This window comes from Equus quagga, chromosome 3, assembly GCF_021613505.1.
Source record: "Equus quagga isolate Etosha38 chromosome 3, UCLA_HA_Equagga_1.0, whole genome shotgun sequence".
NCBI classification, from domain to species: domain Eukaryota; kingdom Metazoa; phylum Chordata; class Mammalia; order Perissodactyla; family Equidae; genus Equus; species Equus quagga.
The window spans coordinates 154967384-154994703 of record NC_060269.1 but is presented as its reverse complement, the minus strand read 5'-3'; the positions used below and the strand labels follow the sequence as shown (position 1 = coordinate 154994703).

The 27320-nt window shown below is 61.6% G+C and overlaps 1 protein-coding gene and 1 long non-coding RNA gene across 3 annotated transcripts in view; one reads left to right on the top strand and one right to left on the bottom strand.

Annotated features, from left to right (window-relative positions):
• Nucleotides 1-8498: 8498 nt before the first annotated feature.
• Nucleotides 8499-15562, top strand: LOC124237055 (uncharacterized). Its single transcript, XR_006887924.1, has 2 exons — nt 8499-14720; nt 14968-15562. It is a non-coding gene; the product is annotated as an uncharacterized LOC124237055 (long non-coding RNA).
• Nucleotides 15274-27320, bottom strand: part of CTBP1 (C-terminal binding protein 1) — a 28618-nt gene continuing 16571 nt past the window's right edge. The window contains exons 4-10 of one of the 2 annotated variants that reach the window (XM_046656276.1): nt 23400-23544; nt 22193-22399; nt 19731-19945; nt 17961-18091; nt 17230-17357; nt 16465-16582; nt 15274-16178 (exon numbers count right to left, since the gene is read on the bottom strand). In XM_046656276.1, coding sequence (XP_046512232.1) covers nt 15995-16178; nt 16465-16582; nt 17230-17357; nt 17961-18091; nt 19731-19945; nt 22193-22399; nt 23400-23544 — 1128 coding nt within the window. In that variant the 3' untranslated portion in view covers nt 15274-15994. Of the gene's footprint in view, nt 16182-16464; nt 16583-17229; nt 17358-17960; nt 18092-19730; nt 19946-22192; nt 22400-23399; nt 23545-27320 lie in introns of both variants that reach the window. The other variant, XM_046656275.1, reaches the window with a different exon arrangement.

Sequence of the window (27320 nt, the reverse complement as noted above, 5' to 3'; positions counted from 1 at the left end):
AACAGATGTTCACAGGGAGAATGACGTAACCGCGGTCACCCCAGTGTCCTGTTAACTTTTCCAAGACATGAAAAGATGGAAAACTCTACAATTCATGAAGCCAGTATAATTTAATACAGAAACCTGATGTCATACAAAAAAAGAAAACCATGGACAAATATCACTTATAAATGAAGATGAGAAAAAAATCTAACTGAGGGACTAGCAGTAAAAGATCTGCAGAATATATGTGATGACTTCGCAGGTCCAGCCAGGCTTCTGCAGTGGCTCAATGATTGACAAATAGTTTCATTGACAAGTTAGCACAGAAAATCCATAGAACCAAATCAATAAATTCTGAAAAGGAATGTGACAAAATCCATTAATTGTTATTAATAATACCAATAAAATAGAAAAAGAAATGAAAAACTTTGCACACAACAGTGCCAAGATCACTCTACATGGAAACACAAAATTGTTTCAAAAAATGCAGGAAGGGAAAGTGACACCTGCCATAGCCATTGTTCTTGGAGTTTCTAGCAAAAGCAATAAGATAAGAAAATCAAATAAATGGCACAAGCATTAGAAAACAACAGATAAAATATTTGTGTTGATGATGTGATTATAAACCTGGAGACCCCCCCATACCCTATTTTAAAAAATTAAAAATTGACTCAATTCCTGTTTTATCGAAGGATTACCTAGAGTGTGATACCAGATGAACACACAGAAACTGGCAACTTCTTGCTCCTCCAGCTACAAGCACCGGAGTGAGGCCGGACAGACGTTCTGCTTGCGGCAGTAAGCGCCATGCAGGCGAAGCTGCTCTGACGAGCAGCCCAGCAACGATTCGGCTGAAGGCCAGAGGCACTCGTGGCTCTCACACCCCATGGCCTTCTCGAAGGCTGCGTCCTGGGAGCGCCCCAGGCTGCCCATCTGCGTCCTCGTCCTTGGGGTCACGGCGTGGTCAGGGCCTGGCCTGGCTGCAGGGGGCGGACGCAGTCTTGCCGCGGGCACGGAGAGGCCCAGCATGGTGAGCAGCAGCCTTCCCACAACAACAAAAACTGTGAAATATTTTGACAAGAATGACAAGGAATCGACGTGAGCGGAACCTCATGCTGAACGCAGAGCGAATGAGAGGAGCTGGACAGACAGACAAACAGGAGACTCGCTCTCGATGCTGACAGCCCGGGGCCAGCGCGCACCCACCTGCAGCCGGAATCCCAGCTTCTCAGGCAGGGGAGGCGGCCTAATCGCTGAGGAAGAGCACACATGCCCAGAGAACGCAAGAAGGCCGAGGGGCAGCGGGGCCCTGCTTCCAGCCCCGGCTCTGCCAGTTGCCAGCTGTGCGCCCGTGGGGGGTGACTTAGCCTCCCTGTGCCTCAGTTTCCACACTCGTCAAATGTGAGGGCAGGTTAGTCCGTGAGAAGCACCTGCAACAGCATTGGCGCCCGGCACGCTCTGACTCACGGTCGGTCACATCCAGTGTTGTGCGCGGGTATCAGGACTTGCCCAGAAACCACGAAACCCAGGCCGTGTGCTGCTGACACAGAGGAAAGGGTCCGGTGCCCGGATCAGAGTCCAGAATTGGATTCTGGATTGTGTGAGAAGCTCCTGCAGGACAAAGCTGGGGTTTAGAGTCGGTGGGGAAAACGGTGGTTTGATTAAATGACATCTTAGCATGATGGGGGAGGAGCTATCCTTCAGGAAACGGGATGGGGCTTGGGCTGGGGGCCAGGGGCAGAGGCGGGGGTGCTGGGAGGGCCCCGCGGGACCTGGGGGCCTGGCCCAGGATGCGGCCGGCCAGAGAGGAGGAGCCCGGCCTCAAGAGAAGCGGCCCTGGGGAGGCAGTGCAGAGGCCGGGCCCCCAGGCCTCGGAGGAGGTTCAGGCGGGACCGGGACCCGCCTAGCTCCCTGTGACACGTTATCAGTCGGCGAGAATGTGACCCATGAGCTCAGGGCCTGGGGAATGTATTTCCGCTGCTGCCCCCGCAGCAGACAGCTGTTCCCCATCAGGGCGGGGCGCCCGCCTGGCTCTGGCTGCCCCTCGTTTCCTAGCAGGAAGCCCGAGGCCACACAACTGCAGGCCAGGTGTGGCTGCTTCTCCCATCCCCACCCCTGATCGAGACCAGCTCCAGGGCAGACCCACAGAGAGGACAGAGGGGGTCCAGGCAGGAGCAGGCGAAGACTGGATGTGCAGGCCCTTATCTAAGTGGATGTCCTGGGCTCCAGATGAGAATGGGGAGGAGGAGGAGTGTGGGGAGGCTGTTGGGGGAGCAGACAGGAGGGGAGCAGAGAGGGGAGGAGGGTGGGGGAGGAAAGGGAGGAGGGGTGGAGGGAGCAGGGAGGAGGGGTCAGTAGAACTGGGAGGAGTGGATGGTGAAGAGCCTGGAGGAGGGTGGGAGGTGCCGGGAGGAGGGTGGGGGGGGGAGGGGAGGAGGCGCTCGCTGTCCCTTTCTGGTCTCTGCCGTGGTGGTAACTGTATTGGGGTCCCTGAGCCCCCTAGGGCAGGATGCAGCCTGAGCCCTTGCTGAGTGGCCTTAGCACCCACACCTGGGCGGATGGACCCCCAAGACCGCTGACTGCAGCCCCCACGTGGTGCTTCTTTCCCAGCTCCTGGTAGGTCCACCGGTCAGGATCTACAGGCCACAACGTTCTGGACGGTTCAGCCCCTCCTGCGCAGCCTGGCCGCCGCACAGGGAATTTCCTGTCTGCTCAGGGCCTGATCCTGCACCCTGGGCTTTGGTTTCCCCCAGCACAAGCCCACTCTCCGCCTCTGTGCTGGAGTCCTGCACCCCTGTCCCTCCCACCTGTGAGGGCCGCCGGGCTGTGTGAGCACCCCTGCACTCCCGCGGCCGCTGGGCCCCCTCTGCGGGGGATTCCTCTGCTGCCCCAGCCCCATCCAACTTGGGATGTGGCCTGTGGACCAACGGGGGAGCTCCTGCCAGGCAAGGGGCAGCGCCAACTCAAGGCAGGATGAGCGGGGGATCCCTGGCTGGAACCAGGGTGGGCTGGGAGCCCTCTGTGGGATGGGGGCTTGCTCTCTGCCCCTCTGGCCTCTCCTCCCGCCTGCAGTGTCGGGCTGGCCCTTTCCTGCCCAGAGCGCCCCCTCTACGGTCCTGCCCGGCCCCCAGGGCTCACCCCCTGCACGGCAGCGTGGAGGCTGCCCGTGGGCCAGGCCTGTGGCCAGCAGTCCAGGCGGCATGCATGGCCAGAACATTTTCAGGGACAGCCCTGCAAAATCACAAGAGAGGACGCAGCCCCTAAAAGAGGAGGTGCCCGTACAGAACGGAGGGCAGAGGGATTCACAACTCCAGGGGAGGCCAGCCCGCGCCACGGTCCCGCCAAGGGAGGCTCTGCCACACCTGGGACCTGGCGTGGCTGCGAGTCTCTGGAGCTGCCCTCTTGCTGTGGCCCTGTCTCACACCAAGAACAGATGGGAGAACACGTTGACTTTTCTAAAGAAAACAGCTTTGTTGAGATATAATTCACATGACATAAAATTCACCCTTTTAAAGTGTACAATTCAGTGGTCTTTAGTTCATTCACAAGGTTGTGCGACCACCACCTCTGTCTAATTCCGGAACATTCCTTCACTCCCCAAGGAAACCTTCTACCCATTTCCCTCAGCTGTCCCCCATCCCACCCCCCGGCCACTGCTAACCCACTTTCTGTCCCTGTGGATCTGCCTGCGCTGGACGTTTCCTGTAGACGTCCTCTACAGGACGGAGGGCCTCCTGTGTCTGGCTTCTTTCTTGGCATCACGTCTTCCAGGGTCATCCACATTCATGCCTGTGTTGGTGCTTCCTCCCTTTCTGTGGCTGAATATACTCCACTGTACGCAGAGACCACACGTGGTTCATCCGCTGACGTCTGGCTGTTCCACCTTTGGCTGCTGTGGCTGGTGCTGCCGTGAACATTGTGCGCCAGTTTCTGTGGGGATGGAGGTTTCGATTCTCTTGGGTCATGGCTTGGAGCGGAATTGCTGGGCCAAATGGCAGCTGTGTTTAACATTCTGAGGAGCCTAGTGTCCACCGCAGCTGCACTGTGTACAGGCCCAGCCGCTGCGTGCAAGGGTTCGATGGCTCCACACCCTCCCCAGCACCAGCTGTTCTCCGGCCTTTTGACTCCAGCCCTCCAGCTGAGGGTGCAGTGCTCTCTCATTTGATTTGCGTTTCCCTGACGACTCATGATGCTGGGCATCCTTTCATGTGCTTGTCGGCCATTTATATAAATTATTTGGAAAAACATTTATTCAAGTCCTCTGACCATTCTTTAGTTCAGCTGTTTATCTTTTTATTGTTGAGTCGTAAGAGTTCTTTAGTGTTTGGTTTTTAGCTGCCGAGCATCACTTCTGCTCCATCGTTGGCCAGAAATGGTCACGTGACCTCAGTCCAGCTTGCCGAGCATGTGGCGTGTTTGGGAGGCATAGGCGGTCTCTGCCACACGCCTGCAGGGTTAGGACTGGGGAGTGGGTGGCTGGCGCTCCTTGCCCACCTGTCGCCACTGACTGGAGATGCCACCTGTACCCACACTCAACTCCTTGTGTGTTTGTGTGTCCTTCTCCATCTGGAGATGGTGACGGGTCCACACAGTAGTCACTGGCCGTGGCCTGAAAATGTGTGCCGACACCCGGTACTGGTGGCTCCCTCATGGCTCTTTACTCCGGAACGTTCTTAGCTATTCACAGTTGCTTGCTTTTCAATGTTAACCTTCTAATCAGCTCACCTAGTCACAGGCGCGTGGTCTGGTGCCTTCCATTGGTGGCATCACACGAAGGTTAGCTCAGGAGGAACTGATGTCCCTGTGACCCCGGGACCCCATCTCAGACAGAACGCGACTTCCGTCAGTGGGAAGTCCTTCAGGACGGTCTCAGGATCTTTCCTGGGGAGGTCGGTGTGTGAAGTTTGCGATTTTTATTGCTGTTCTGAGTGGCGCCTTCTCTTTATCATCTTGTCCAGTTGGAAGCTGCCTGGTTGAAAGACATTGGTTTTGAGCCTGTGCGGACGCCCCCTGGGGCAGACGCCTGCCTGTTCCTGCCCCTCTTCTCCGTGCCTCAGAGAGCTGCGGCATGAGCCCATGGAGCTATGGGCTCTGATGAGAGGGCGCAGTGCCTGGCGCTCGGGGGCACTCAATGGGCGTTAGGATTTAGGGTCACCAACGGGAGCCCAAGTCTCTCTTGAGAGGCCAGCCCATGGCCCAGCACCACCGGCCCCAAGGGCCCAGTCAGGCGCCAGCAGGTTCTCTCCTTCCGGCCAAGCGGCCAAATGTCCTGACGTGTTTATCAGTGGCGCGTGTGGGTTGGTGGCCTCAGAGAAGGTAGGGTGGCCGCACAGGGGTCGGACGTCAAGAGTCATCTGGTGTCAATCAGGTGAGATGCAGCAGGCCCTCGCGGCAGCCCGTCCTCGCTCACCCAGACGCCCACCCCAAAATGCCCCGGCCCCCACCACCTCAGCCTCCACGCGGCGCCCCGCCCAGTAGGCCCTGCCAGGAGCTCTCACCCCTGAAACCGGGTGGTGTGCTCGGATGGGGGGCTCTGGGCTGAGCGGCCAGCAGGGATTGGGGTCCCTGAGGCCCCAGGCCCTAGGGAGGAGGGCAGCAGGAAGTGACCTGTCCCTGACTGACCCCCGCCCCGAGCTCTCCTAGAGACACCAGGTGGATGTGGAGACCCAAAAGGCCTCTGTCTCCCTCTAAATCTCCCACCCCCAGCCAGGGAGGGGCTGCCAGGCTGGCATGTGGTTCTCATTTCTGATGTGCTGGCTCCTCCCGCTGAATTCTTCCTCCCGGCTGTCCCCTGGGCTGAGGGTCACCAGGGTGACCCTGCCCTGCCCAGGGCCAGCACAAGGCCCTGAGCAGGAGGACGCTCCCTTCCCAGGGCACCACGTCCCGCCATGCAAGCCAGCGGGCAGGGGCCACCCTCGGCCTCCTCTCAGAGTGCCCCAGGCTGAGGCCTGGTCCAGTCTGGCCTGTGGAACTGAGAGGCCCCAGCACAGGGGGTTGGCACTGCTCACCTCGCACCCCTGCAGGGCTCCAGCCTCACACAGCTGCCCCAGCATGTCCACCACACCCAGGCCCCTGGCTCCCCTGGGCTGACCACTGGGCCTGCATGGAGCTGCCATGCTTCTACCAGAGCAGGGGAAGCCAGTGGCCAAGGTCACCTGGTGGGTGTGTGACCCCAGCCAGTGGATCATGCAGTCACTCCTACCCAGGTCTGCCCAGCACAGGGCAGGGGGCTCAGCTGGGATGTATGGACCCATGGCACAGAGACAGCAAACCCAAAGCCAACCCTGGGTGTGTGGGGATGAGAGCAAGAGGCTGCAGCCACTGGAGGAGAGCAAGGGGTGGGCAGGTGAGGGGGCAGGTGGGAGGACAGGTGAGGAGGGGGCAGGTGCGGGGGCAGGTGCAGGGGCAGGTGGGGGGGCAGGTGGGAGGACAGGTGAGGGGGCAGGTGAGGGAGCAGGTGAAGAGGGGCAGCTGAGGGCGGCAGGGGAGCAGGGGCCGTGCTGGCAAGGGTGAAGGCAGAGGTGCGTTGGGGGAGGGGCGCAGAGACCACTCTGGCTGGAGTCATCGTCTGAAGCGTTTGAACTGGCTCCACGGTACTGGCTGCGGGGTGGGGTGGCCCCCAAGCTGTGAGCAGAGCTGGGGAGCGGAACAGACCTCGTTATCAGGTCCCACTGACGAGGCCCTGGGGCAGTGAGGGGAGGGGCTCCCGCCGCCTAGGGAGCAGCCGCAGGCCACCCCGTGTCCAGCTCAGGCCCAGCAACTCCACTCTAAGCAAACCCAGTGTCCACAGCGCGGCCCCAGCCGGGGGCCTGGCCCCCTGTCTCCGCCAAGGCCGTGTGAGGCCCGCCCCGCTGTCCACCTGCACCGCTCCTCTCCTGTGAGTCCAGGGAGCCGAGGGCCGCTGCCCGCACCCCCCGGGTCTTCCTGGCTGAGCATGGCTGGGCCCAAGAACTGTTTTTTCGCCCAGTAATTTCCAGGATCTTCCATTTGCTAAAACAATCACCACTTTTATTGGAAATCTGGCCCCTGGTCCCAAGCGTGGGCTGCCACCCACGGGCCTGTCCCACCAGGTCACTAGGCCCCCAGGGCAGCCACAGGGGACAGTGCAGTGGGTAGAGAGCAACTGCTCAGGGCAGCAGTGACCACCTACTGCTCAGATGGGGACACTGAGGCTGGGAGCCAGAGCCGGGGATGGGTGTGGGCGGGTCTAGCTCCTAGAAACCTGCGTGTCCCACCAACAGGATGGAGGTGTCTCTCTCTCCCCAGCCTCCCCTGGGCCAGCCCATCATGGGGACTCCTCTGCCCACCCCCTGCCTGCCCGCCCAGTCCATGCCCCACCCCCCCACAGCCTCCTCCCTGAGCCTGGGTGAGATGGCAGGACCAGCTCCGGGTATGGCCCCCACCAAGCTGAGGCATCCAGGGGACAAAGTCCCAGCTCATACCAGATGCACCGAGTTCAGCCCTGGGCTGGAGCGGGGCGGGGAGGAGGAGGAGGAGCTAGAAAGGGCCACTTCCTGGAGCAGAGGCATGGGGGACACAGCCAGGGAGGGGGGACCGTCCCCTTCCACACGGGGTGGGGGGAGGGGCAGGGCTGCTCAGGAGCAGTGGGGGCTCATGTATGTGGGGGCTATGTGGGCTGCGTGTGTATGTGAGTTTTGAGGGGATGCCCTGGCACAGCCAGGAAGTACAGAGGAGGTACGGGGGCCTGGCCAGAGCCCAGAGTTGGCCTGGCTGCTGTGGGGGAACCGCTGGTGCCCCGGGAGGTATGAAATTAGCTGAGAACAATGCATTTGACCCTCAAGGTCCGACCCGAGCCCAGCCCGCTGCGTCCACCTCCAGGCGGGGACGGGCCCTGGGCTCCAGGAACTGCAGAGGCATGAGCACCACACGCCAGGCCTCAGGCAGCCTCTGGCCCTGTTGTTGAGTTGGGATTTTCCTCCTTGGGGAATCTCAGCTTCTGGACCTAATTAGGACCATCAGACATTAGCTGCCTTGGACTCAAGCCCCTGGTCCTTATCTGAGTGAGGAGGGAGCTTGCCCTCCCACCTCAGGGGCCTCTTGGGGGAAGCTCTTCCCTATTGACCCAGCCTCCCCTGGGCCAGCCCATCATGGGGACTCCTCTGCCCACCCCCTGCCTGCCCGCCCAGTCCATGCCCCACCCCCCCACAGCCTCCTCCCTGAGCCTGGGTGAGATGGCAGGACCAGCTCCGGGTATCCTCAGCCTCTCCATTGGGGCCTTGCCCTGGCCTCCACTCCCAGCAGACTCCAAGGCACTCAGGGGCACTGGTGAGGCAGGGTCTCATTTCAGCCGGGGTCTCAGCTCTGGGTGGGGCAGCCTCCAGGAGGCAGTGTGCATGGGGGACAAGGAGCCCGGGGTCGGCTCCTGGTGACAGGGACGTTGTGCTTGGGCAGTCAGAGACTCCTTGCCCTCCTAAGGCTGGCCATCTCATGGCAGAGAAAGATGATAAATGTGTATGTAAACAAATAAACAACAAGTGAAGAAACTGTATTTACAACTCACAGATAAAAGTGTAATTTCCTTATTATGTAGAGAGCTCTTACAAATCAATAAGAAAGAGACCAGCCATTATTTCCCAAATAGAAAATAAACAGAGTTTGAACAGATAATTCATAGGACGTGGAGACATGGGCAGGGTGCAATTTTACTGGTACTGGAAGGAAAGCTGATAAAATGGCATGAAGGTGCTGACAGTCACCTGCTGCACTGACGTGAATCGTGAAGTTGGATAATTCACTGTGTCCGGTGCCTGTGGGGAAATACGAGCCCTTCCATGTTGTTGGGAGTGTAAACTGGTCTGTGCCCACAGTGTGCAATTTGGGATTATCTCCCCAGATTACACCTGGACATTTCTTGGACTAGCAATTCCACCCCTGGGAATTCACCCTACAAATCTGCTCCCCCGTGACACTGACCCAAGGACAAGCCACAGGCTGAACCGCTGTCTGTAAGATGGGAACGAGCGGGCACGGGGCAGAGGAAGCAGGATTCATCTCTGCAGTGGATCCCAGACCCGAGGGTCCACGTCGCCGAGACCATTCAGTAGTTAAAATAGAACAGAGTCCGCTGCCCTTGTGGGAGAGAGAGAAGCGGGGGCTCCTGGGCTCCGTGTTTATACACACGTGGGAAGGGGACTCAGGCCGTGCTGGCCGCCTCGGGGTGCGGCTGCCTCAGGCAGGGCGTGCAACCCCCCGTCTTTCTGTGCCTCTTGAACGTGGACCGAACCACCACGCGATGTCTGTGGGAGACATCTCTCAATCCTGCCAGTGAAGGGCCCCTGCTGTGGGAGGGTGGATGGCAGGGGCTCAGGCCAGAGCAGCGGCCGAGAGGCAGGGGGCAGAGGGGAAGTCCTGCGTGGCCTCGGTACTCCAGGTCTGGGGCTGGACGGTTGGACACTGATTCGGGGCCGGCGCGCTAGCCAGGCCTCTGGGCCAGGCAGCCAGGGCTCCACGCCCGTGACCTGGGCTGGCCTGAACGCCGTGTGCCAGGGAGAGCAGTGGTGGTCACGGGGCCCCGGGTCCTCCTCCGGGCACCGGCCCAGCGGCCCAGATGGTTTTCTTCACGCAGGAGCGCCGGCCGCCAGGGCAGAAAGCCCGGAAGAGCCTTGCAGCTGGCCCTCATCTCAGCACCTCTGCCCGGGGTTGTTTTTTGCTGGAAAATCAATTCTGCGAGTCCAGCTGGGCCCTGGCCAGAGTGGCCGGGCGGCCGGCCCGGCTCCAGGGGATGCGACCTGTTGCCTCTGTCCCGCCTCCTGTGGGCAGTGGGGGCTGTCTGGGCGGGGGCCGACGTCACAGGGAGAGAGCCTGCCTCCCTGCCCTGTCCCCTGCTCAGGCCACCCCAGGACAACTGCCCCGCCACTTCCTGGCCATGGTCCCGTGCTGAATGCCCACTCATTGTCCCCACAGCCCTGAGCCCCTAGAGCCACACCCAGACGGAGGGCAGAGGGCGGAGGGCAGAGGGCAGCCAACGCTGGGTTGGCCAAAGGACCAAAGGGGGGCAGCCATGATGGTAGTAGGGTGGCTGGCGCCCCTCCCTGTCGGTACCACTGCTGAGAGCTCCCACCCCAGCGCCCGCCTCACTCTGCCCCAGCCCAGGGAGCCGCTCGGCACCCCTGCCCAGGGCTCACGTGTTCTTGCAGGTGGCAAGACCGCCAGTGGGGTGTCCCTCGGTCATCCTGTGGCCCCACTGCCCAGAGGAGCTGCCTTTCGGCCCATAAGCACCACGGCTTCTTCCACTACGCCCGTCCCTCTCCACCGGTTTGTGCCCCAGATCATGTCTCAGTTTACACGCACACACATACACACGCACACGCAAGCACATATACACACACGCGCCAGACCCGCTCTCCCTCCATCCCTGTGGTGACTCTGCTGCCCCGTCCGCTTGTTCACTTGCCCACGGTCTCAGCACCTCCAGTTCACAGACCCCTGTTATTCCATACAGATTTGGGATAAGACTGTTGAAGTTGCTGAAAACAAACAGCCAGCCTTCTGGCAGATCGCAGCGCCCTCACGTCAACGTGGAGAGCAGGCGGGCGGGTCGACTATGGTGGCTCAGATGCGTCAGCATTCGCGGGAGGCCGGCGCCCTTTGATCATTCCTCAGCTGCCTGTCAAGCGTGCTGCCAGGCAGGCCGGCCGGTTTTCTCACCGGGAACCAGGCGATGGGTCGTGCGAGGGGCAGCCTCCCGGGCCGGTGCTCCGCCTGTGCTCGGTCGGCAGCTGGTGGAAGCGCTGGCAAGCGGCCGGCAGAGCGGTCCCTGTGGAGCAGCCGCCGTCTGGATCTGCTCTAGCGCTCCGCTGATTTGTAGGGTTTTCTGTTCCCATGACTGTGGCGGCACCGGTGCGTTTCCCTCCTCCTTGCAATGTCCTGCCTTGTGCTTGTGTCCCTGTCTCCTGGCTGTGGCCGTGGCCTCCGGCACAATGTTAGACTCTGGGAGATGAGCTGGGGTCCCCAAGACTGGGAGGGGAGGGCCTCGCCCGGGGTCACAGGGCCCAAGGACTCCTCGTGTCCCCACGGCCCTCCTCTACAGCCCCACCTGCTTCTGGGCTGAGCCAGGGACCCTCCAAGTCACCCCTCCGGCCTCCTCTCACACCCACACCCACGTCAGCGAAACCAATGCATCCAGAATCAGCCCCTTCCTGCTGGGGTCCAGGCCACCCTCGTGCTCACCAAGTCCCCAGCAGTGTGGGGGGCCGGGCAGGCCGGGGCAGAGGTGCCTCCGGCTGCCGGGGGGTGGGGGCCTGAGCAGGTGCCGGTGATGCCGGGAGGGGACCCACAGGACCTGGTGGGGGCTTGCAGAACATGCAGTCAAGGGACCCTCGGGCTCCTGACGGCCCCGGAGCCAGGAGGGGCTGCTCCACGAGGCGGTGATGTGTTGCAGGTCCTGGAGCCTCCCAAAGGGCCCACAGGACTGGCCCTCGGGACAGAGATGGGCTGGGCAGCATCCAATAGGGAAGCAGAACCCACCTGCCTAGCAGGGCCGAGCACCGAGGCCTCGGGCACAGTGAGGCAGGGGCCGCTGGTGGGGTTGGCCTCGAGTCCACAGGCCCCTGGTCACACCTTCCAGTGAGCCCCGCAGGAGCTGGGGGGCAGTAGTCAGGGGGCCTCAGGGCTGGGAGTGGCACCCCCCACAACCAGGCGCCACGGCACCAGGTCAGGAGGCAGGGCTGGCAAGGATGGGGTGGGGTTTGACTGTAAAGCCTGGTGGGAGATCTGAGACCCTGAGTGAGCACCAGGGAGGGGCCACCAGACTCAGAGCCAGCCACTGGACAGAACGGTCACAGACTGGGGGCGTCCCCACAGCAGGCTCTGAACTCCCAGGGCAATGCCATCCTGTCCATCACTTTCACAAGATGGTCTGCAGTGGGCACCACCGGCCCAGGCTTCCTCACTGGGTTGGGCTGGGGTCCATCCAGAGAGCTGCCCTCGGGCCCCTCTGGGGACAGAGAGCCTCAAGGAAAAGCAGGCCCAGCAGCAGCCCCACCCGGTGGGAGGGGAGCCTGAGGAGGGGGTCCCAGAGCCATCAATCTGGGCAGGCGAGAGGACATTTCAGACACGTGAGGTTTCACAAAATCACCTCCCTTGAGCCCATTCTCAGGAAGCTACTGCAGGATGCACTTCAGCAAAATGAGGGTGTAAACCCAAGAAGAGGGTGATGGGCCAGGAGATCAGGCAGCATGCGAGGTCCATTCATTCATCCACTCGCTCACTCAGCAAACGCCAGCCACACACCGAGCGCGCAGCAGAGGACATTCGGAGTCCCTCCTGACACGTTTCTGCGAAGGGAGTCAGAGCAAAACAGGTTTTCAAACTAAAATAGAAAGTATGGTTTCAGTTCAGACATGTAAAGAGCTTAGAAGTCGTCACTTCTGTCCTTGCAACAAAAATAGTTGAAAAACTGAAAAATCAACAACTTTTCTTGGACCCGTCACAGAACCGAGGTCACAGGGCAAACCACCACCCTGAGATCTGGAGGGACGGTGACGAGGTCACTCGCCTGCAGCAGAAGCCACTGGAGCCACGATGGGCTGGTGTGCCCAGGAGTGAGCGGTGATTTGCTGGAGCTGAGTGGACTCGAGTGAGAGAGAAGCTCCGGGAAAGAGAAGAGCAGCCCCAGCCCTGCCCCTCGCCCGACGCAGCGCCATGGGGCAGTCTCCCTCTGCGTGGGCCCACGTGAAGGAGCCTGCGGCCGTGCTCCAGGGTCTGGTCCTTCCTCTGACGTGTGAGGCCCACACGCACTGTCTGTGAACGTCACTTGTCTTCACTGCTGTGGAAACCACTACTGGCCATCCATCCCACCACTGATGGACGGGGTGTTTCAGGTTCTGCCCTTTATGGTGAGAGCTGCTCTGGATGCCCCTGACCCGGCGGTCAGTCACTGCGTGTCCGTGTATCAGAGCCCCCGGGAGTGGAAATGCCGGTCAGGGGGTCTCAGCGGGGCTCCGGGGAAGCGGCCCTGGGATGGGTTCCACACACAGCTGGTGTGGCAGGAGCCCTCTCGGCGACACCCTGCAGGGCCCAGCGAGAGCACTGGGGCAGAGGGGCATGGGGGTCGGCGGGGGTCCCCTTGGAGTGGGCGGGTGTCCACAGCCATCCTCAGCTGAGACAAAGGGGCTGGAGGTTTGCACTCCGAAGCCAGGGACTAAGTGAGCAGAAGGGACGACCCCCCAGCAGGCTGCAGGATGCTGGACCCACAGCACCAACTACGGCCGGGGTGGGCTTCGGGGCGGGGGGCAGCTCTCATGGCTGAGGACACCGTGCAGAGGGCTGAGCCGTGCGCCCTCAGGAACTAGGGCTCCAGGGCTGGGGAACAAATGCCCTGGTCCTGAGCGGACGCCCGGTGCATGCACCACCACCCCCGCTGTGGGGAAGGTCACCGTGTCTGGACGCTCCTGTGGGGGTTCCCGACGGTCTTTTTTTCTCTTCCAACTTTGGAATCAGAGTTAATGCAACCTCATGACACAAGTTGGGAGGTGCACCCACTCCCTGTGAGTGGAAGTTTGTGTGAAACTAGTTATTTCTTCTCTAAATATTTAAGACTCACCACGAAGTCATCCAGATTTGTAATTTTTTTTTGAGGAAATCTTTTTTAAATTTGAATTCTTTAAAGTTATAGAGCTGTTCAGGTCTTTATGTTTGTGTCAGTGTTCGCAAGTGTTGTTTTTTTTCATTTCTTCTAAATTTTCAGCATAGTCGTTCATCAGATCCTCTGTCATTCTACTGACCTTGGGAGCTGTAACGACACCTTTTCACGGCTGGTGGCAGTTGTACTTATTTTCTTAATTCATCTGACAGAGTTTACTAATTTTTCAAAGAACCACCTGTTGGATTGGTGGATCTTCTCTGCTATGTGTTTGTTTTCTGTTTGGTTAATTCTGAGCTTATATTATTTTGGTCCATCTATGACTTTAAATTTTGTCATTCTTTTTCTAGTTGCTTAAGATACATATAAATTTATCTTAATTACGGTTTCTGTTCTCTTCTAATACTTTACGTTAATTACTTCAGCTATTCCCCAGTTTTTATATGTTGTGTTTTCAGTGTTACTCACGATTCCTGAAGGAAAAACCGGTGATAAAGGGGGAAACAAGTGAAGACAGGATGGCTGAGAATTTTCCAGAATTAACTAAGTAAAGACACGAATCTGCCAATTCACAACGTGTAATGAGTTCTGGGAAGGAGAAACAAGAACAGAGCCACTCGTGGACACGAGCTGCAGTGAGAAGGCAGAATGCTGGGCAAAGAGGGGACTGTGAAGGCAGCTGCAGAGAAAAGCGGGACCCCCAAGGGACGGCGACCAGGATGACCCCTGGCTCCCGAGGACAGAGGCTGGACGATAAGGAGGCGCGGAGTGGGGAGAAAACAGCTCCGGCCCTGGAATCCTGCGCCAGCCCAACCTCAGCAAGGGTGTGGGCAAAACTAAAGTTTTCTCCAGAAGTCTCCCACAAATAGGCCTTTGTGGATGGCTTCCCTGGCAGAACAGCGCTGGAAAGACCACTGAAGGACGCGCTCCAGGACGCACAGAGCTAAAGGGGAGCAGAGTCGGAGAAGCCGGGACGTGAGCCCCAGGCACCACAGCGGAGGCTTGGGGCCGAGAGGGAAATGCCAGGCTCGGGCAAAGAGCAGGCCTCTGTGGCGGGCCCGGCCCTGCCCTCAGGAACCCCATCTAGCGCAGACTGAGGAGCGAGTGCAGCTGAGAGTCGAGGTCATTCACGCAGGTGCATAGGAGGGCCAAGGTCAGGAACCACGTGGTGCCAGACCAGTGGGCCCGAGGCAGGCCGGGGCGCCAGCTCGGCGGCACCCTGAAGGCCGTGCGATGCCAGGGAGGGACAGGGAGCAGGCAGCCTGTGCACACGGCTCTGCTGGCGGGCGCTGATGGGGCTTCCCAGGGAGCCGTGAGAAGGGGACAAAGGGTTTAGCCTTGAGCTGCATGAGGACTGACTGCTGTTTCTTGCATCCCTGCAGTGTCCTCCTGGCTTTCCTCTGCAGAGGCCGCGGCATCCGTTCTTCCCCGGGCCTCAGGCCCCTGTGAGAGGAGCACCAGGCGGAGGCGGGTGGGCCCTGTCCTGGCAGTGGCTGTGCCAGGACCTGCATGCCCCTGGCACTGCCGGCACCAGCACTTGAGGCACACAGCTTCCGGGCCAGGACCTGCGGCTCCCTCGGACATGGCTCCCGGGGCTGTAACTGGCCCCAAGGCCACTGGAACCTGCACCTAGAGCCCCCAGCGTCCCCGCGAGACCAAGCTGCTGAAGCAGACGCTGGGCACGCCGCTCTTTCTGGGGCTTTTATTTCTTTAAAATAATTCATACAAATGGTGACAGTCACAAACATGATTTTAACCAAGATACTGCGAGCTACCACATCAGCAGGACGGACGGCACCGGCACAGGCCGGGACACGGCGCGCTTGCAGCCCAGACAGATGCCGCGGGCCCACGCTCTCTTCGTCTCGAGCCGTGTCGCGGTGCCGTCTTCATTTGGAACAAGGGGGTTCATGCCAAAATTAGGAAAACAGCCTTTGTTTTGTTTTCTAAGTTATTCTAAAAATAAGACAAGCAGGTAGAAAAAACAATGCACTGTGTGGCGTAGAAAGAAAAACGGGAAGGATTCATTGTCCTGAGAAGTTTGCCAACTGCCTCATTCCGGGCCGTTCAACGCACGGAAGAAAACCGTGTGAAATCGACCTGCTGAGCCCCCTGGTTCCTGGCTGACGGCCTGGCAAACAGACCCTTTGTCACGCTCTAAGACTGGACACGGACAGGACACTCATGAGATTAACTACTAACTTCTCTTGCTTAACGAGGACGCAAAGGACACAGGGCAGCGGCCGGCCTTCGGGACGGGACAACTACAGTCGACGCCGGGAGGCTTGGCGCCTCCTCCCGACCACCTGGAGCCGGGACAGTCTCTGGATCGCTGTGGCGCCTGCAAGCCACTCCGTGTGCCTGTCCAACGGCGGCCCCGCCGACCGAGGCTGCAGAGCTCCGCTCGGGCTACAACTGGTCACTCGGGTGGTCTCTATCCGCCTCGGGCTTCACGGTTTGGCCGGGAGAAGGGGCGTGGGGTGGGTGGGACACGGGGGGCAGGCCGTGGGACAGGGACATGGCGCTGGGGACAATGCCTTCGACAGCTGCTGGGATGCCACTGGGGGCCACACCCACCACGCCCGGGGGGTACCTGCTGGGAGAGGAGAGACAGCAGGTGAGGCCCCGCGGCCAGGCCCCTTCTGTGGCTGCAGCACTGACAGCACAGAGCCAGGAAGGCATGGGGCTGCTCCCGAGGCCACCTGCTGGGGCGGGCCCACTGCCCTCCCACACACCCTGCCCCCCTGTGCCCAGTACGGCCTCTACCCAGATGGTCTTGTATTCACCAGGCCCTGAAGGGCATCCGACCTTCTGTGTCCACTGGGGCCCAGGTGAGCACGCACGTCCAGGCCTGAGAGCCCCCTCACCGGCCTGCTCACCTGTAGGCGGCCCCGTTGAGCTCGGGGTGCACGACGGCTGGGTCCATGCTGGCCCAGTGGGTGGCAGCTGTCAGGTGGTCCTTGTTGACGCAGTTCTTCAGGCTGTCGGGGATCCGGCCTGGGAGATGGAACAGAGAGTAAGGATGGGGCCCGCATTCAGCAGCTGCCACCAAGGGGACCCCAGCAGCTTGTAGGTCAAAGACCTGGGTCACCCCCCATGGAGCTAATGCTACAGAGGCCCCGTGGCTATGCGCCCCCTCCTCCTGGCTCACTCTTGTTAGGCACAGGAGGCCGCTTGTCTGGCACGGTCACCTTCGCAGCTCGGGAACCCCCAACCCCAAGCAGGCGCCCTCAGCTCAAAGGAGCTCCCCTACCCTGTCTGCTCCACCTGGGGGTGTCAGAGAGCAGCCAGCAGGGCCCACCAAGGACAGCCTGACCTTTTTAAAGGGTGGTAAGAAATGACACATATGCTGAAACCTCAGTGACAATGAGCAAGGGTCACAAAGGTGACACATGCCTGACTGAGGACCAGCACGCTGTGGCCACAGGAGAGACCTGGGGGCTGACTTCCTCTGCATTTGGGGGTCTGCTGCGGCTGTGCCACCCACACCAGGGTGGGTCAGTATCAGCTCCGTGCACGTCCAGCATAAGATAGACATGGCTAAATGATGGGGAAGGTGGAGAAAGGCCACCCAACGGGCACTGGTCTCCGAAAGAGCCTGAGGACCCTGCCATCGGCACGTCCCACCCACCCTGCCAGCCCACCTGTGATGGCTCTCCGGATCTCCCGGGCTGCCTCCTCGCGCATCTCGATGGACGCCTGCTCGCTGTACCAGGCTGCGTGGGGGGTGCAGATCAGGTTGGGTGCGTCCTTCAGAGGACCCTGGCTGAAGCTATGGACAACGCACGGCAGGTTAGAGCGCCGTGGCCTGGGGTGGGGCGCAGGGTGCCTGGCCCTGTCTGGAACCACGCCCCCACCCCTCCATCAGATCCGTCCACCCCCAGGATGGTGAAACTTGCCACGGGCTCCTGACAGCCACAGGGAGGGGCCTGCACTGGGGGGACGCTGCCCTGGCCCCTCCCTCAAGGGGGCCTGGCTCCAGAAGCTACAGGCTGTGACCCCAGGCCCTCCCGCACTGCTGTCCCCCAGGGCTGGAGACCCGGGCTGGCCTGCTGCCCAGACGGGCTTCCTGGCTGTGAGGCCTCTGAATGAGCCTGCAGGTGATGACCACCTGCCCCCCGACACCTGGCTGGGTACTGGCCGGACCGGGATCATGGGCTGGACACGAAGTCAGGCCCATCTGTGCCTTTGGACCCTCAGCTGCCCAAGGCAGGGACCCGGGCTCAGAGACCATAGATGGGCATTTGGGCCTCAGTCCCTCGGTGCTGCAGCCATTAGGGCCCGCCCCTGACTCCTGCCAGCTGTGGGGGGGCGTGAGCACCCGCCCAGGAGAGGTGCCATCTCGGGGACCGCCCACGGCACCACTGGGGGGCACCTGAAGGGCTCCGACTCGTGCACGTCCAGGGCAGCGCCACGTATCCGCCCCTCCTTCAGGGCCTGGGCCAAGGCCTTCTCGTCCACCAGGCCGCCCCGGGCCGTGTTCACCAGGAAGGCCCCTTGTCTCATCTGGGAAGACACAACAACGGCACAAAGAGTCAATCGACGGGACTCCTCACCTGCCCGCCCACGAGGGTGGAGTCAGGCAGGGGCACCGAGCAGAGGGACCAACTACAGGACGTGGTAGCAGGTCCCTTTCCCTATGAGCCCACCCCAGCTCTCGGGCCCTGTGCCTGGAGGGCCGGGCAGCTGTGCTGAGGCCACAGGGCTCCCCTGGGTTGGCCAAGGGCTCAGGACGCATGGGGCCTCTGCCCCACTGAGATGGCTGGCTGGAGGGGACGGACCAATGCCTGGCCCAGCCTCCTTCCAACCTAGGCACTGGGGTGTGGGCCAGGCTGAGGGGGCTCTGAGCCCAGCCCCCACTTTGCATATGGTGCCTGGAAAGGGTCTGGGGTGTCTTGGGCACCGTGTGGCCCTGGTGGCCCGGCCCCTGACCCCACACTCGCCAGGTAGGTGGGGGCCCAACCTTCCCCCAGCAGGGCCTCACCCCAGGAGGTGGGGGTTCAGGGCCTCAGAACACACCCCAAACGCCCTGGGGTAATGGCTGAAAGCCCCCAGGGCGCCTCCTGAGGGGCTGTGCTGACAGTGCCTTATTCCAGCCCAGCTGCCTTTGCCCACCTTTGCCGTGAGCCCTCTGGGTCGGCCTGGAGATGCCCACCCTCTCTGAGGTGAGGCTTCTTGTGACCCCGACCTCACCCCCACCAAGCCTGCCCTGCCGGTGTTGCAGGCAGCTGTCACTAAGTCACACCCAGTTCTCGAGAACACTAGGCTCTGACTGGTACCCCCAGCCTGTGCCTGCCCCCCAGAAACCCAAACCCCGGCGGGAACAAAGGGAGGAGCTGCATGGATGCCAGCCTCATCCTCCACGGGACAGCAGGGCCCGCGTCCGTGCATGCACACATGTGCACACACACGTACCCACACAAATGTAAGCACTTGTACATATATGTATGCACGTACACACACGAAGCTGTGCCCACACAGGTACACAAACTTGCCCACACCGACGCACATGCCCCTGTGCACACATATAAACACGCACAGGTTCAGCACACACACAGCCCTGTGCGAGGCCTGGAGTTGGCGGGAAGCTCCTGCTGGACCCGGGGCAGCTCGGGACACACGGCCTGAGCTCGTGCCGTGCCGGTCGCAGGCTGACACCACGGCACAAACTCCTCCAGCTGCGGATTTAAACCTCAGCTGATGGCCCAGCGCTGAAGTGGGAGCGCAGGTGGCCACATCAGCCAGACCCGAGACCCCCACGCTGCTGGGTCCGCCCCATCTGTGGGGACGACAGGACCTGATGAAACTGGCACTGGAAGGTCAGTGGTTTGCCTTCACCGTGGGCCCTCAGCCAAAGGAGCCTCGTAGAACCCAGGGAACAATTGACAGCCGTGCGTGTGCACGGGTCCCAAGTCGCACTGGTCGCTCAGCCCGCAGGGGTGGGAGAGGGAAATTGCCCCAGGCAACTCGGTACCTTGGCGAGCTGCACGGGGGTGCTGGCACGAGCAGCTGGAGAGGTCCACCTACCACCCACCCATGCACACCCTGCGCGGCCAGAGCAGGACAGACCCTGCTGGCCTAGCCGTGACCTTCGCCCTCGCTCGAGACCCTGTGCCGACTCTGGCCTTGGAGGGGGGCAGCCCACCTGCTTGACGGTGAAGTCGTTGATGAGGTGGTGGTTGTGCTCATTGAGGCCGCAGTGCAGGGTCACGCAGTCACTGTGGAAGAGCAGGTCCTGCAGGGTGCTGACCCGCTGCAGCCCCAGCGCCCGCTCCGTGCCGTCCGACAGGTAGGGGTCGTAGAAGAGCACGTTGAAGCCGAATGCCTTGGCCCGCAGGGCCACCGCCTGCCCCACGCGACCTGGTGGGCGGGACGGAGACAGTGTCACCACGGCCAGGGGCCTGGTGGCGACACCATGGGACACACGCCCCTCAGTGGGGGAGCGGGGCCCTCTCTGGCCCCAAGGCTTCCGCTCCCAGATGCACAAGGCACAGGCTTCAGAGAGCAGGGGCAGGACGGGAGGGAGCCGGGTAGCAGACAGTAGCTCTGGACACAGGGTGGGGTACAGTGTAGTGTGGTGGGGGCTGCGGTGTCAGAGGAGCCCTGTGCCCTGGAGAATGGAACCCACTCTCCTCTGCTCCCAAAGAAGGCCAGAGGGGCTCAGAGGCCTCACTCCGGGACCCCAGGAGGGAGCTCTGACCTGGCCACAGTGGGGCCGCAGGGTGGTGGAGACAGAAGAGAGAGAACTACGGCGGGCCAGGACCTGGGGACGCAGTTGACCCTCGGACTCATGTGAGGCAGCCAGACGTGGCCTCAGCCCCAAGGTCTCAGGGGTGTGTGCTGCGGCTGGCCACCCTGCAGACCACCAACACATCAGGGTGCCCCCGCTCCCAGAGCCCCCTGGGCTTGCTCTGGGTGGTGGGACGTTAACAATGAAAGCAGAGGCTGGGAATGCCTTGGGCGCCCGAGACCCCACGTGGGGAAGCCTGAGCTGGCCATCTGGGAGACAAATGTCAAGGAGCAGGGCCGCGAGGCCCCAGGCACCCACTGTGGCTACGAGGAACCCCAGGTGAGGCCAAAGCAGAACGGTCCCACCAACCCACCTAAAATGCTGGCCCACAGCATCGTGAGCAAGTCAGTGAGGGCCGCCTCATGCTGCTCAGCCTTGGAGCTCTCAAATGGCAGTGACCACAGCCACATCCCCAGATGCAGGGAGCACCCACTTAAAGAGGCCCGAAAAGGCAGGGGGCTTGGGCCAGGGCAGACCAGGAGCAGCAGTCCCCAGAGCTGTTGCCTGGCGCTGGTCAGGAGGCAGGCTCCAGGGCCACCCAGGCTTCCTGGTCAGAAGCACATTTAAACCACCCCACTGAACCTCCTGACCCACGTAGCGTGAAGAGGATTATGTGGCCCCAAAACCCACGTGGCCAAACCTGGCTCCCAGCTGCCTCCCCATCCTTCAACAAACTGTGTGGGCCAGGCCCTGAGGCAAAAGGTGCTGTCTCTGCCCTCAGACCGGCAAGAAGAGGGAGGCAGGCCGGACCGGGTGCTGGGCGGGGGTGGGGAGATGCTCACAGGGCTGCGGGGCTCCGAGCAGCCCTGGTGTGTGTGCACGTCCAGCGGGACAGTGAGTTATGTCAGATGAGAGACAACCCTGTGTCCTGTGGGTGTCCACGAGCCTGACCTCTCACACCAATGCAGCAACTTCCGTCACGGAGATGACCCCAAACATCCCTCCAATTTCCCCAACGCCACACAGGTGGAGCCTTTGCTGTAGAGCCAGCGGGGCAAGGGTGGGGAGATCAGCGGGGGATCAGGCTGCCTGGAGAAAGTAAAGTCCAGGAAGCAGCATGCCAAGGGCCCCAGCAAGAAGCTGTGACCATGCTGGGGCGTGCTTGGGGACGGGGCAGGCCGTTCTTGGGGAGCCTGTGTTCTGACATGGAGACGGCCGCCAAGAGAGAAAAGGCTGGAAGGTAGAATGGCCCTAAGAGAAGGAGCCCGGCCCCCCCGCAGGCCCCTCCCTCCACACTCAGCCCCTTGCCCCACTTCCTGAAACTTCCAAGCTCCCTCCTACCCCCCCCCCCCCCGCTGCCCCCCCCATGCCACCCCACCCTCACCGTCTCTCTCAACACGTCTGGACTCCCGGGATCACACACACACAGTTCTGCTGTGAGCCCAGCGTGGGCCTGGGGCCGTCTCAGGCCTGCTCCCTGCTGCGTGTGGGACCCAGGATGCCTGGCCCAGGACAGCCACCTGCAGTCAGCAAGTGAATGAATGAATAATGAACGCACAGCAGAGGGAGTGAACGACCTCGCTCCACTCGGCAGGGCTCGGGGCCAGCAGGCGGCTGCTGGTCTGAAGGCCACGTCCACTCTGCCGTCACCAGGGGGAAGAAGTCAGGCTGAGCGTGCACAGCTGTGTGAGTGTGTGCGTGACCCTGTGGACACCCGTTTAACATCTGCATGTGTGTGGCCCACACCTGGTGTTCCTGGGGCAGAGCCCCCTCCACCCAGGCTGTCCCCGTGTTGGGGCACCACCTGGCAGCACAGCCAAGCCCTGGCTTCATCGTGTGCCAAGCCCGCAAGAGGGTGAGGGCAGCAGCTAACACACCTAGCCCAATGATGCCCAAGGTCTCCCCACGGATCCTCGCGGCTCCGGAAGCCACTTCGCGGATCTGCTCGACGCTCTGCACTCGGGTGCCCTCTCGCAGTGCCTGGTGCAGCCAGGTGGTTCTTCGGTAGAGGTTGAGGATGTGGCACATGGTGGAGTCTGCAGTCTCCTCCACGGACGCCGCCGGCACGTTGCAGACAGCGATGCCTGGGGACACAAGACACGTGTGACGGTCACCAGAGCCCATCCTGACACTTCACCTGTGAAAGGCCCAAGGACACGTCCCTGAGCCACCAGAGGCTATGAGACAAAGGCACGTTACATGCTCCGTGCCCTGTGGAAAAGCCACCTGTGGGTCCAGCAGGTGGATGGGGTGGGGGACAGGAGAGGCTGCCCAGGCAGAGGCCAACACCAGTTCTGCCCCGCATGGACCACCTGCCACACGACCTTCTGGGAAGGGGTCACAGCCAGGCTGGAACTCGGAGCCAGCCCCACAGCCACTGACACCTACACAGGTACAGCCCCTCCTGCCTTCCACAGCTCCCCAGGCCAATTGGGGCCTGGCTTTGGGGTGGCCTCCGTCCTCCCAGCCCGCACAGCCCCTAGGAACAGCGACAGTGGGGTGGCGGTGGGCACGCAAGGCTTGCACATCAGAGTGGACCCCAGGATGTGTGATGTCCAACAGCAGCTCCCATGAGTCTGTGGTTCCTGAAGCTTCGTCCTAGAAGAGAAGGGCCCTGCTGGGCCTGAGCACCCCGCCCAGCCGAGGCAAGAAAGGGAGAGGAGAGAGCAGAACGCAGGAGGCTGTGGCCAGTGGGGTGCGGGCCAGTGCTCCTTGTTAGGTCTCAGTAGGGGTGTGAATCACAGTTGCGTGTGTCCTAAGTCAGTATAAACTGCCTTTCCCACTGTGTCTTGGGGCTGGGACACGTGAAACCCTACAGGGACGTGCGGGCTGCCTGCCCAGCTGCAGAAGCCGCAGGACAGAGGGGACAGCCCAGCAAGGCTTTCTCAGGAAGGCCACCTGGACCTGCTCCTGCCCTGATGGGGCGCCGGGCCCACCAGCGCCCAGCACAAGTCACCTTCCACCAAACCAGACGCCCGGCAGGATGGCCCAGGTGTGAGGCTGAACAGGCAGACACGGCAAAGCTGATGAGCTCACGCCGGAAGGGCGGCCGGGACCGCACAGGGGAGCATTGGGGCGCCCTACCTAAGTCCCCCGCCGACTTGATGTCGATGTTGTCAAAGCCGCTGCCGATCCGCACGATTATTCGGAGGGCTTTGAACTTCTCCAGGTCCTCCCTCGTCAGCGTGATGGTGTGGTACATGAGCGCGCCCACGGCCTCGTTCAGCACCTGGGGGAAGGCGGCGCACAGCATGAGCGCTCGGCCTGCAGCTCCTGGACGCCAGCGGCCCAAGAACCAGCCCGCAGCCCGGAGCGGCCCCGCGGACGCTTCCCCCGAGTCCGCGCCCGCCCAGGTTCCCGCAGCTTCCCAACCTCCCGGTGCTGCGCCGCAGGCCTTCTCCGGGCGGAAGCCGCCCAACGCCCGCTCGTGACTCTCAGGTGACCGGAGGCGACCCTGCTCACTCTCCGCTCAGACTTGTCCAGGAAGCCAAGAGTCCCTCCCTCGCGTCACGGCGCCCACGCAGGAGGGAGCGCACAGTCAGCCCGCGGGAGCGACGCGGAGAACACGCGGGGCGTGGCGGGCTTACCTCCCCGGCAGGCATCAGACGCAGACGCGGCGCGTCCAAAACCCCAGACCCTGCCAGCGGGGTGACAAACTGCTGCCAGGACAGGAGCAGCGCCACGCGGTGCCGCGAATAAACGCCCTGCAGAGACGCAGGCTGAGTCCACGACAACGAGGAAAACCCGGGAAGAGGCGGCCGCCCTCGGTCTCACACGCAGAGGCCGGGTGGATACGCCGACGCCCCCAGCCGCGGGGCCGGGCTGGCGGGTTGGTGCACGCGCCCCACGCGCGCTCGGGCGGCCTCGCCACCCGCGGCCCCCGGGGCGTCAGGAGGCGTCTCTGCGCCTCTCGGAAGCGTGGCCGTGGGCCGGTCCCCAACACGCTCGGGGGGGCTCCGGGCACGCGGGGCAGCTGCGGCCGGCACAGCCCTGCACGTCGGCAGGCCTGTGCGGCGGCTCCACGCGGAGCCCACGCGGGCACCGGGGGCCGCGTCTCCTGAGTTTGGGTGACAGGGACGCCAGCGCCGCTACCACCACCCGCGGGGCTCCGCGAGAACTCCGCGCAGGTGGAGGCGGGCGGGGCCTGCTTCGGCCGTGAGCGCCCCGCCCACGCCAGGCTATGGGAGTCGCGAGGGACACTGGCAACGGCCAGACGCGGGCCGAGGACCCACAGCGTCCAGTTTCTGGGCCCAAGAGCAGGGGGCCGCGGGGCTCCAGACGCACGTGTGATCCACGACGTGTCGTGGTCGGGGGACACAGCAGTGGGCCCCTCAAATTCAGGGGCACGCAGCGGCTGCTGTGTCCTGCACCCTCTCCTGCAGTCGGCTCCTCCTGTACTGGCCCCGGGTCCCCGGGAGGCGCGCCGCGAGGACTGGCCGTGCACAGGCTGCCAGAGGGAGAAGCCTACGCCTCGGGAGCCCAGACTCCGACCCTGCGGGGAGCGGAGGAGAGCGAGCGTCCGGGTGTGGACAGAGAGCTGCCCCGGACACGGACACTTCCCTCCGAGGACGGCAGGGCAGCCCCGAGGGACCACACAGGTGGGGCCAGGCCGGGGTGGCCTGGACTCTTCCAAGGGGAAGGGAAGGTCGGGTGCTGCCCGGGCCCGTGCCCGGAAGAGCCCAGGAATCCGCGCTCCTGGAGGCAGAGAGCTGCTGAGGAGCCTGGGTGAGGCACGGGCACTGCTGTGAAGAGAGCAGAAACCCCGACCGGAATGGACGTGGAAGGCCTGCGGGGGGCCCGCCCATCCCACTGGTCAGTTACGCCAAACCGGAAGCGAGGCCCCTTCACTGCGGGAGGAAGACTTCTCTCCCTGCCAGGCAACAGCGCAGCCAACGGGAAACGCCGCAGCTCAGCCAATGAGAAGCCATGGCCGCCCTGAACTGTTCCTCTCCCCCAGCGGACCTTCCTTTAGAAGAGCCCCCCCCCCCCCCCCCCCCCCCCCCCCCTGCCCCGTTTCTCTATAAAAGCAGCTCCCTCCTTTGTTCCCTGGATTTGCCTGTGGTTCACCAGAGCACGCACGTCCTGAACTGCAATTCTTTTTGCTATTCCCGAATAAACTCATTCTGCGGATAAAATAACAGGGGAATTTGCGTTTTGACACTGCCCACGTCCTGATGGCTGTCCCTGGCCTCCTGGAAAGATGTCAAAGCCACATGTGGACACAGACCTCTGGTGCCGACTGGACCTGGTGTGGACGGGCAAGGAGCCATGTGATGGCAGAGTAGCAGCCAGAACCCATGGGAAGGAGGGGGTTAACCAGGAGCATGTGGGGACGGTGGACAGGAAGTGGAGACCCCCCAGCATTGGAGGTGGCCAGGACCATGGGGCAGAGGGGAGGGACAGGGCTCGGCGGTGGGACCCCTGGAAGACCCCTCTGGCTGCCCTGTGCTGCATGGACTGGAGACAGGATGGCCACAAGAGCTGGTGAGTGGGACCCCCATGGCAGGTGAGGCAGGGGGCCACAGGGCAAGGTGCATGTAGACATTTGTCAGTGCTCACTGTGGGCAGGCACAGCCATGCACCAGAAATGGAGAGATGGATGCACCTGAGCAAGTGTCAAGATGAGTAGCCCTGGACTTGGGGACAGATAAACTGTGGAGGGGGAAGCTCCGGAGGAGAGCCTGAGTCCCCGGACAGACAGACCCTCGCAGCACGGGCAGGTGTGTCACATGGCAGCTTGCATTCTATCCTGAGCATTTAACAAGGGCAGGTCACACTCTTCAGTCTTGATTTGCGGGTGTCCCATGTGGAGTACCAACATGGAGGGTCCATAATTTGTCTGAACTTGCCTACTGCTGGGACGTTCGGGTTGCTGCCAATACTGGCTGTACTGCAATAACAATCTGTGTATTTGTCTTACTTCCTTGAGACAAGTTGTTAGAAACAGGGAACCCACTTTAAGGCTCTGGGTGCTGCTGCCTGCTGTGCCCAGAGGATGACTCACCGGCCATCACCGGGCACTCCAGAGTTTAAAATGCTCCATGTAATGGATGCAAACTGGAATCCATTATTTTAGCTTTAATTTGCATTTCTCAGTGTGACTTGCCCACATATGTCTCTTGGTAAACTATTTTTTTCATGTCCTAGTTCTTTTCCTACTGAGCATATTTTTAATCACACAGTACTAGGTGCAGTGTTCTCAGAACAGGATGAGCATTACCCCCCACCCCACACCAGGGAGGCCTGTGCTCAGCTGCAGGATGAAAGCCCACCGCAGCAGGGGCTCTGTCCAAAGTCCACAGGCCAAGGCCACTGCAGCTGCTGCATCCACTCCCATGGCAGGTTCTTCATATTCCCTTTCATGGTGACCAAGTGGCTGCGACACTGGGGCCATCACAGCAACCTCCCAGGGAGGAAGCCCCAGGCCAAGTCTGTGCCCTCAGATTGGGAACCAGCAGCCTCCCAAAAGCCATCCTAGCAGACGTCCACTCACGTCACGTCACCCTCCACTAGCTATGTGGTCAGGCTAGTGACTTAACTCAGACTCCTCAACTCCAGCATGGGGTTCGCATGAGTCCCTTCTTGACTCAGAAGGCTGAGCACAGGCCCCTGGGTGCTCCTGGTGGCAGCAGGGCCTGAGGGGTACTCGCCAGGCACCACCCCAAAGAAAAGCCAGGGTTTGGCTGGTCAGGAATATGCACACTGCTGGGTACCGGCCCTGGCCTCGAACACCCTCCATCCTGGGGCGGGGGTGGGCCTGCCACGCTCCCTTCACACAGTCACACACACGCTGTGCCGGCTCACGAGCCCTCAGTCTTCTTCACACCGTACTCATCTTTCCAGGTCCACACGCACAGGCATGGCCTACTCTATGGAACTGCTGCTCAGAGAGGCACAGCGGTGACACACCATGCACCAACACACGTGTAGATCGTTCTGGATGTTTCTCTACAACAAACAGGCGCATGCAGGCCGGAGTGCGATGCTGGGCTGAAAACTGCAGCT